Genomic DNA, 10,392 nt, shown 5'->3' with positions numbered 1-10,392 from the left:
TTGCATGTTGAATATTTCAGCATTATAGACTTCCATTTGCCCAGGATCCTTGTTTAAAACACCAAGAAAATACCTGGGGAGAACAAGTGCAAATGATAACCATTGACAGTCTCAGAGCTGAGAAAAATTAACTTGGAATCTATAGAACAGGTTAATTTCTAGCAAGTCATTTTTCATTTCACACTTCAGAGGAGCAAACCCAAATAGTCTGTGCTGCTCCTCACCACAGAATCATAGAACAGACTCACAGAATCCTTAGAGTTGGACCTTTAAACATCATCCAGTTTGTATTTGGAGAGAAAAATTTAACAATCTATATCACGACCCTTTCAAAAGAACCAGCACAAGGACATTAAATGGCTGGAAGCACCTCGTCTTAGCAGTTTCTGCAGTTCTGTTTACGTTGTGTCACCCCACTTCTACTTTAAGTAACCCCCGTGGTCAGAGTAGAGATAAACCACGAGCAAACACTGCAGGACAAATGTAGCGCGTCCACGGGGCACAGCACTCACTAACAGGAGCCTGACACACACACCAAATGTACTTCAGAGCTCTGTAGGTTAGCTGTGACAAAGTAAGATGATCTTACACTTGGTTTCCACTGATACAAGAGGTTCTTCTACCAGAGGATGGGAACGATCCCCCACGCAAAATAGTTCTTAGGAATTCATGGGAGCTGCCTCGAGGCTACAAAGGTCACCTTCTAAAACCAGCACGTGTGACAACTGGTGATTTCACCAAGGCTTCCCATTACAGCACGAGGCACAGACAAGTTCTTAATTCATACAGCACCTCCGGACTGTGGCCCAGAAGTTCAATGGTGACCAACGACCCCCTGGTTTCCTGGTACTGATCTTGGCAGCTCAGAAGGAATAATGCTGTTGTGCCCAGGTTTCAGCTCCGTGCAGACACCTTCTCACTCTTCTCCTCCAGCAGATCTAAACTCCGCTTATGTGTAAGATCACAGCTCCCGAGGAAGCAGCGTGCAAAATGGTGCGGCTGCCAGATGACATCAGCTGCCCAGCTCCTCCCCATTCGCACCACGGCCTCAATGAGAACTCACCAGTCACCTTGACAGAAGGCTACAAGGCCATTTCATTTGCGCAGCTCCTCTGCTTTCACCTTCTTGTTTCTCGCACAGTGTGGCCAGCTCCCCATACCTGCACAGGGAGCTGCATGTCATGGCTCCGCTGCTGAAGTTATTCCCCACGTATGAAAGCCTTTCAGCTTCTGACACCTGACAGACAAAGAACCATGACTTGAAGAGCGCATGGTTTGAAAGCGCACGTTTTGCTGCACGTCCTTCAGTGACACGAAGCTCAGCGCTGCCACAAGCCGCCCATTGGCTAGCGCCACGCCGCGATGCCGCCGCTTCCGGCGGGCGCTCCGAGAGTGCGTCACTTCCGCTCGTCGCCACTAGGGCGTCACTTCCGGGCGACGCGGCGAGAGGCTGCGAGCGTCGCTGCGCGGCGGGTTCGGTGCGCGCTGGGCCCGCGGTCGGAACTCGGCCCGGTCGGACCTCGGCCCGGTCGGACCTCGGCCCGGTCGGAACTCGGCCCGGTCGGAACTCGGCCCGGTCGGAGCTCGGCCCGGTCGGAGCTCGGCCCGGTCGGAGCTCGGCCCGGTCGGAACTCGGCCCGGTCGCAGCTCGGCCCGGTCGGAACTCGGCCCGGTCGGACCTCGGCCCGGTCGGACCTCGGCCCGGTGGGCCTCCCGTGGGCTGCTGCCGTCTGTCCCGGCCCCGCCGCCCGCCTCGCTGTCCCGGCGCTGAAGGAGGAGCCTGGAGCGGGGCTCGTCGGGTCTGTAACGGCGGCGGTGCGTAAGACCGGCCCCCTGGGGGAGGGGCGCAGCGCGGGCTGGGCCGTGAGGGTCTCCCGGCGGGCTGCCTGGGCGGTAAGGGAGCCGCCCGCACACAGCAGCCCTTCCTGCCCATAGAGGCGGTCCAGGCACGGCCCGGATACCCGAGTCACCCCGAGGGGCACGCAGCAGAGCGGGCCCTCCTGCCTCACCTTTGTGCCGGTACCGCGTTGCTCGTCGTAGCCGAGCTGTGCAGGACGGGACTTGGGTGGGGGGGTGCTGACTCGGGTGCTGACTCTGACTCAGCCCCGCCTGCTGTGCCTTGCTAAGGGCGTGAGGCATCTGTTAGGCCCAGCCTGCAGCTGGTGGCTTGTCTCGTAAGCCTGTCTGTTACAGGAGAGAGCTCAGTCGGCACTGATGTCTGTGTCAAGCCCAGAACGCAGCTCTGTCTTGGAGCTGACCAGACGTGCTTCATTTCTTCCTCCGCCCTTTAAGAATCGCTCAGGGGTTTCATTCAGCACCCACGCTTGAAAATCGTGGCAATTGTCGTTTAATGAAATGTTTCCGTTTCGCATCGTTGTGCGTGCTGCATAGGTTGCTCTGAAAGTAATGCCTCCTGTTTATTCCTGTGCAAACTACAACTGATGGATCACTTGGTAGAGCGAATGCTCCATTGCCAAGCGCCATTTTTCAGCATGGTAACCACCATTAGCAATGCATTCTCATTGGTGACGAGCGAGGGCCTGCGTACCACCCTCATATAAATCTGCACCAGCAGAGGTGACATCTGTCACCACTGCAGAAACACGGCATCCACCACCTCACCGTGCTCACATCTACTCTTTGTGCTCCACAAGAGTTGATCAATGTCGTTGGGTGCTGGTTTTTCTGCATGCAGGAATTCAGCAACTCGTTTCTGCTTCGTACGCGCTTCCACGTCAGATGCCATCTTGTCATACTGGCCCTCTGCTGCCGTCTGTCATATGGCCCCAGCAGAACGTTGGTGTGAAGATTCAACCTCTGCTGCCATCCCGCCAACATCCACCTCTGACGTTGTGGGCCGACATAACAAAATAGAAGGCATTACTTTTGGAGCAGCAGTCATCAAACACGCAGAGCCTTGTAAGTCATTTGTGTAGACTGACTTCCTTCTGCGTGTGGAATGACGGGGTTAGAGTTTTTCCAGTGAGTTTTGGGTAACCGTAAGCAGATCGTTCAGCCATTCTCATATAAAGCAGCACAGTGGTGGGTTGAATCAGCCGTGTGGATGTAGTTACTTCCTTAGGTTGAAGAGAAGGTACTAGTGCAGTCTTTGTGGAGGTGACAAGTAGTCCCTGTTGTTCTGTTACAGCCACTTCTGTGGCAAAAACAATTTTCTTCAGCAATAGTTTCTACGAAGAGGTTTGTCGTGGTTTTGTGCTGTTGCTGTCAATATTCTACATCATGACATCATGTGCAGTATGAATCATTAACTGAGGGTACAAAGAGTGGCAAACTGTTTTGGTGGTATAAGAAAGTGTAGTTGTTAATGGCACACAGAAGTGTAACAGAGGGTATGTGCAAGTGTAACAGAGGGTATGTGCAAGTGTAACAGAGGGTATGTGCAAGTGTAACAGAGGGTATGTGCAAGTGTAACAGAGGGTATGTGCAAGTGTAACAGAGGGTATGTGCAAGTGTAACAGAGGGTATGTGCAAGTGTAACAGAGGGTATGTGCAAGTGTAACAGAGGGTATGTGCAAGTGTAACAGGGTATGTGCAAGTGTAACAGAGGGTATGTGCAAGTGTAACAGAGGGTATGCGGAAGTGTGGAAGGTTCATGCTCCAGTTCTGTGGAATGGCAGCATCCCGAGTACTCAGCTCTTGGAGGAGAACTACATATCCCAGGGGACGACGCGGCCAGAGACGCATCATGCCAAGGGCACTGGATAAGTGAGCAGCTTGAGATCTGCACATTTACGTGATACTCACGGTCTTAGACAATACTTGCTTAGTGAGGTCACATTGAATGAAAGCAAAATGTCAGATGAATGAAAATATACACAGGAGAAGAAGCCTCTGAGGCTTCTGGAGTGTTATTCCCAGAAGACATCAACTCTGTTAAAGCCAATGTTTCTCTCTATTCTTTGTGTTATTCCAGGGAGGCCTTGATTACCGCCTGAGCACATGCTGTGGAAGCCCAGCTTCTTCAGCACCAGAGCTAATCCAGGGCAAAGTGGATACTGGCTCAGAGGTATTTAGACCGGTGTTTGTTTTACCCTCTTTCCCTCCCCTCTGCACGGAGCATTTAAACGCAGTGGAGCTCAGGTAGGCTCTCTTGGTTTCCCTTCTGGATTCTGCTAGGCTGCATTGCTTGGTAGCTCTCAGAAGCTGTCAGTGGCCGCAGACTAGAGAAGTGCAATTGGTCTCAGTTCACACAGCTGGCTGGTTTGTCTCTGGCTGATCCTGAACTGTCTCAAGCGACTGCTTTGGGGCTCTACAAAACAGCAGCTTCAGAGATTGGCACTGTGAGGTGTGTGAACCTTGTTGTGCCTATACATCAGTAGAACAGCAGCAAAGCCTTACAGGTGACTGTGCTGACAGCTCTCGTAGCCAGTAACACACAACTGTGCTAAATCCCTTGTGATGGCTTTGATTTCATTTGTGCCAGTGAAATCCTGGTCAAAGGAACTGCAGCAGTGTGATGAGCTAAGATGAAGATACTGGTTTTAGTAGCGCTCTAAGTTGAGTGGAAGAACAATTGAATGAGGGTTACGTGCTTTCTCTGGGACTGTAAGGTTTTTTTTGCTGAGGGAAAGAGCCAGCTTTTCATGGGCTGTGTGTGGGCTTTGGCAAGGACAGACAATGCAATCTGTCAGTAAGCCATTTTGGGTGCTTCAGGTTTGTAAGCTTGTCTTTTTGTTTTTCAGGCGGATATTTGGAGCATGGGTGTACTGCTGTATGCTCTGCTGTGTGGGTTTTTCCTTTGGACGATGACAATACGATGGCACTCTACAGGAGGATAACATTGGGTATCAGTTGTGCTAGAATACACTGAGAAGGGAAATAGCTGAGCTTGACAAGAGGCCTTGCTGTTCAGATGGCAGAACATGCTGAGCTGTGGGTAGAAAGGCCTGTCTGTACACTGAAACTTGGTCCATTTGTGAGCAGGACTTTGTCCATTTCTGCAGGGCAGCAGAAAACTCTTTGTGTTCATCATGATGCCAAGAAGCCGAACGCGGCACATGGCAGATGATCCAACTGCTTCAGGTGTTCGTTTCCTTAGAGTTGTGAATAGTTTTGGACTGAGAGTTTGCAAGCAGAATGGAGCTCTTAGAGCTGTCAGAGATCATTTCTGCACTGTTCAGTTCTACCTGCCTCACATACACAGGATCTCAGAGCTGCATTGCTTGAGTTGGTGGAACTTGTGTAAGTGAACTGGGATGAGCAAGTTTTAGAACTTAATCAGACTGCAGTAAAAAAGTGGATAATCTTACGGGTATTAAGATACAGGCTTGCTATTTCTGCACTGAATTTGCTTTTATCTTACGTGGCTGTGATCTGAAGGTTGCTTGAAACGCAGGCACCTGGGCACTGTTGTGTCACTGAATTTCACACATTATAGACCCTGAAATGTCCTGGAATCTAAAACTCTGACTTGTTTTAAGCCTGCTGCTTGAATCTAATCAGGGTCATCGTGTCTGTGCGCAGTGTTTCTGTGATGCTCCACATCATTTCATGTTGGGAATGCTGAAGGACTATGTGCCACAACTGTGGTCAGAACAAAGTATGTCTGGTGTGATCTCATGCATTTTGCAGCTCCTGTGAGCAGTTTGCCTTCCAGCATTGCCCTCAGCCAAGCACATCTTCATTTCACCATTGAATTTATTCAAGTGATTCTTAAGGCTGATTTTGCATATGTCTGTTCCTACGTTTGGAAAGTAAAGAGATGTCAGCACCATCCAAATAGTTGTTCAAGGTTCATTCTAAATCCTCTTTTATTTTAGTTATTTCATTTTCATTAAACTGTTTTATTGCAGAGAGGAAGATACGCTGCTCCCAAATGGCTTTCACCTCGCAGTACCCTGCGAGTTCACCAACTGCTACAGGAAAAAGAGCCGCTTCTGTTCAGATGGATCTACAAGATGCTGTTGCAGGAGCTCAAAACACTGGTGGAGTACCTGGAAATTATTCAGTGTTTGAACAAGTTAAATTGTTCCATGCCATGAAGAAAAGGTGAGCGTTGCCTTGTGCTGAAATTCTCAAATAAAAACATGGTACTAGTTACAGGTAATAGAAATAATTACTATTTTAGTAATTAAACAGTCTTCAAGCAGCTTGCTTGTTCTTAATTGTGCTGTAGAACTAAAACCGGTCTGTAAACAACAGATGTCTCATAAAGAAAGCTGAACACACTCAGTGTGCATTTGAGCTCTATCTGGGCAGTCTCATAAATACAAAGTGCTCGTGGAACGTTTGCTGTAACCACAGGTTCTGTAACTGCTCTTCCCAGCTCAGGTGTTGGACCTTCCTTTAGGTGAAGTGATGAAATACTGCTGGTTTCTGTTTGTGCTTCTGGGCACCTCGAAGCTCTTAGGAATAGAAGAATTGTCTCCAGTTCTTTTCAGTGCTGTAAGTAACAGCTCGAGTGTTTCTGCCCACTAGGTAGACCCAAAGAAGCGGACTGCAGTTAAACAACTGTTAAGTCACCCTTGTCTCGTGCAAGGTCCTTCTGATGCTGTTCACTGGTTCAGTAAGTGCACGTGTGGGGAGATGGTTGCTGCAGATACTGGGAAGTTGCCGTGTATTTGCAGGCAATGGCTGCCGTTGGTCACTGGGTGGCGCTGTTTCTCTGCAGAACAGCTGTGCTGTGCATGCCGTGTAACTAGTGATGAAGAGGAGACAGAAGCGTCACTTCTGCTCTAGTCAAAAGTCTCATCTGCTGACAGGTTTTGTACTTGAATTCAGAGCTCAGAACCTGTTGCCACAGAGGGACTAGTTGCTGAAGTTGGATGGCTCTTTCTGTTTGCTCCTTGTAATAGGTAGCCATAACACTAACTGCTTAGAAAAGCATCTGAAATCATGGCTAATTACTGACTGCTGCATAGCAGAGCACTATCACGGTGAGACTGGGCTGTGAGATGACTTGAAAGCTGCTTCCTCAGTATAGGTCTTATTCTTGCAGCTGGGACGCCTCGATGAAGACTGTGCAACAGAGCTTTCTGTGCTTCACAACAGGAGAAGAGTCTCTCAGCATTAACATCAGAGGTAATAAACGTTCACATTTATTCTTTTTTCTCCTTTAATTGTGTCTTCTCAGCCTTTCTATGTTATTTCTATGTTCTGTTCTACCATGCTAAAATCCTTATTGGTCTCTGGAAGTCCAGGCAGACTCAAAACAGAAACTTATGGACGAACAACAGATGTCACATGCTGGCTTAACTCACATTAGTGAAATGTTTCACTAAGAGGTGGAAAATATCAACACGTGGCTCAGAGAACCAAGCAAGTTTGGGGAATTACAGTTCACAAATACTTAAAGAAATAAATTCATTCCTGTAACTTCTGGAAATAAATGAGGAAAGCTGAACTGAGCGCTTCTGGAGATGCTGTACTAATGTCAACAATGGCATTCCAAGCTTTCTGTATAACTTCAGTAAGAATAGATGTAAAATGTAAGTTTTATCTAGGAGAGATCATCTGTGGAGTCACTGTTACTTCTTTTTAGGTACAGGGAATAAAGAGAACAATCTACCTACAAGGGGAAAAAGTGCTTCTCTTCAAGTCTGTGATATTTTCTCAGTCTTAATTCAGAGGACTTCTAATGCCTTGTAAGTAATTCAAGCTTATTATACTACAATGAGTCTGTCAAGCATTGTACCCACAGTTCTCACAGTAGTCAAAATATCCAAATCCACCTTCTTCTGGTTTAAAGCCATTTCCCCTCATTCTTTTGCTACCTGCCCCATCCCTCTCAGCCTGTCCACATAGTAGAGGTGCTTTCAGCCCCCTCTGATCACCTTCATGGCCCTCCTCTAGACCTGCTTGAGCAACCCCAGGTCCTCCTTGTGTTGAGGGCTCCAGAACTGCATGCAGTACTCCAGATGGGGTTTCAGTGAGAGGAGTGTAGAGGGGCAGCACCACCTCCCTCCACCTGCTGGTCATGCTTCTACGCTTTAAGGCTGATGCTGTAAGGTCCTATATGCTTTAAGGTTTAGATTAGCTCTAAATCTTTTGGTACCTTACTTGTTCTGTTTGGCTTAGCAAGGAAGGTCTTCTCCTGAAGCATCCTCAGTCTTTGTCTGGGCAGCATCCTTAGAAATTACATGGACGTTACGTGGGTGGGTGCTCCAAGGGGGGAAGAGCTCACCTTTCTGATCTGTTTCCTTTTAGGACACAGTCCTGGAGAGGATCAGGTGGAAGCCCACTGAAAGCATGAATCCTACCTGTGCTGCTGACAAGCAGTGTTTTGAAAGCTGGATTTGCACCCTTACCTGCCAGGACCAACACTTCTGCTTCTGAGGGCTCCCTGGCACTGCTCTGCAGTTGGCGTTCAGCTGCAGGGGATGGTTTGCCCAGGCAGAAGCAGGAACGCCAACTGCCAGCTGGTGACTGCTTCCTCGTGCTGGGCACGCTTGGTCTGGAGAGAGAAAACAGAGCATGCTGCCAGTCGTGGTGCAGGGTGAGGGAAGAGCTGCTCCAAGCCCTTGACAACAGTTGCAGAGGACGCTTCCATTCCTACAGCTCAACCCTCAAGTCCTGCTGGCTACACTCCTCTCAACCATGGCAAGCAAGATGCGCAGCATAGGAGCAAAGGCTCCACAGCCGGAAAGGACAGGAGCTGGCAGGCTCATATATATAAAATGGACAAAAAATGAACCAATAAAACCCACCCGACCAATGATGACAGGGGCTGGAAAGGGAAGTCCTCTTTACCTTTCAGATGGAAAATCAAGGACTGTGTGGAAGATCCTCAGATCAGCTGTGGGTCCTTCCTCCACCTCGACATCGCTGCTCTGCGTCGCCGTGGGAGAGCTGCTCTGTCCTCTCCTCTCTGCCTGTGCCTCCTGCAGCGTGAGCAGCTTTGTGGCAGGAGGAGAATCCCACACAATCTTGGGCTCGGCCAGAGAGCTGTGCCCTGCAAGGGGAAACCACAGGTAAGAGGGAGGATCAGAAAGCAGCAGCACAGCCATCCCAGTTCTGCATTTCTCTCAGACTTTCTTATCCGAGCCACTGGAAGAAGAGGAGCTCAAAAGAACCGTGTGCTCTAGAGGTATGCTCGTGGCAAAGGACACAGCCACAATTAAGAGCAGCTCACTGTATCATAACAGGCAAACAAAAACCCTAGAAAAACTAGCGGACTGGGAACTCAGAAAGCTTTGCTGCCACACTTCTATCAAGCTTCACCTTCTTGCAAAACATCTTAACAGCAGTGATGGTTTTCTCCATGTAAGTTATGGGTTTGGACACTCAGGACCCAGGAACTGGGCACCATATTCTAATCTAAGCCCAGAAGCCTGCTGTCTCTTCAACAGTAAGAGCATTTTCAAAGGTCTTGGAGAAGATCCAAGGCAGCTTGGATCAAGGTGTCAGATCAACATCAAGCTAATGGAGGAAGACACTCACCTGCTCCCTCTCCCACGGCTGGTGTGGATTTGGAGCTGAAGAGGACATCTGTGTGGCTAATGATGAACTCCACCACAGTCGATTGTGTCTGCAGCTCCATGCAGGCAGCTTCTCCGTAGGTGGAGGCAGACTGGCTCTGCTGGGATCTGAAGAAAAGGCAGATCTTACAAGTCATTTCCCCAAGATCATTTCCCCCAGTCTGAATTTCTGTAGCCAAAAACTGTCAAACTGGGCTCAGGAGACTTCCGCAGTGGGCAATCAGCGATGCCACTGACGAAATTCTCCTGGATCATCAGGGACACAGCAGTCCCAGCTAAACAAGTGACTAGAAACTGTCATCTAGAAATTGTGCCCCTGGAGGTTGGGGGAGAGCAGAACTAAGCATCGTGTTGAAACGGAAGAAGAAGTTTACCTTAAGACGTTTGGAGCCCACACTATGGCCAAGTTCTGAGCACCCATGTTGGTGACGGAGCAGTTCCCGGCCAGAGACGCCAAGTGTCTCATTAAGTACTCCAGCGTCCTGGAAAACAAGAGGGGCAGATGTTCAGCACCAAAAAGCAAGCCGTGCTGCAGCGCACAAAACAAACCTCACTTCATGCTGGTTGTTGTCATTGCTACCGTCCCTGAATATGAAGTAGGTAAAACATTCCCAGTGCCACCACGCTGCAGCACCAAGCCCCAGCACAGCACAGCCGCAGCCATCGGCTGCACCAACCGTGCCCCCATGCCAAGGAACTGACCCAGTCAACCAACCCGACGCAGCCTTCAGCCGCTTCAGCGTGCACAGGCATGATGCTGCCAGCGTGAGGCAACACCTGGAATCGCATCATGGCCCTCTGAAAGGCAGCAGGGCTGAGCTCAGCAGACCGAGCGCAGCACTGACCTGTAGTGAGGAGCGGGCAGCTGCTGGATGGCGTCCTGCATTCTGAGCAGCCGCTCCTCCTCTGTAGCTGCGCAAACAGTGTCCTGGAAAAAGGCAGGAAGGGATTCAGA

The 10,392-nt window shown here is 49.5% G+C and overlaps 1 protein-coding gene across 1 annotated transcript; it reads right to left on the bottom strand.

The window, feature by feature from the left end:
* Window positions 1-596: 596 nt before the first annotated feature.
* On the bottom strand, window positions 597-3,945 carry LOC140264756 (uncharacterized). The gene is made up of 2 exons (XM_072360667.1): window positions 1,680-3,945; window positions 597-1,551 (listed from the first exon to the last, which is right to left on the bottom strand). Exons 1-2 carry the CDS (start codon window positions 2,137-2,139, stop codon window positions 1,067-1,069), a joined length of 945 nt encoding a protein of 314 aa, XP_072216768.1. The 5' UTR covers window positions 2,140-3,945; the 3' UTR covers window positions 597-1,066.
* Window positions 3,946-10,392: the final 6,447 nt, after the last annotated feature.

The sequence above is a fragment of the Excalfactoria chinensis genome, assembly GCF_039878825.1.
Source record: "Excalfactoria chinensis isolate bCotChi1 chromosome Z unlocalized genomic scaffold, bCotChi1.hap2 SUPER_Z_unloc_6, whole genome shotgun sequence".
In the NCBI taxonomy this organism is placed as follows: Eukaryota; Metazoa; Chordata; class Aves; order Galliformes; family Phasianidae; genus Excalfactoria; species Excalfactoria chinensis.
Note: the sequence above shows the minus strand (reverse complement) of the source record. Positions and strands in the feature narration are given on the sequence as shown.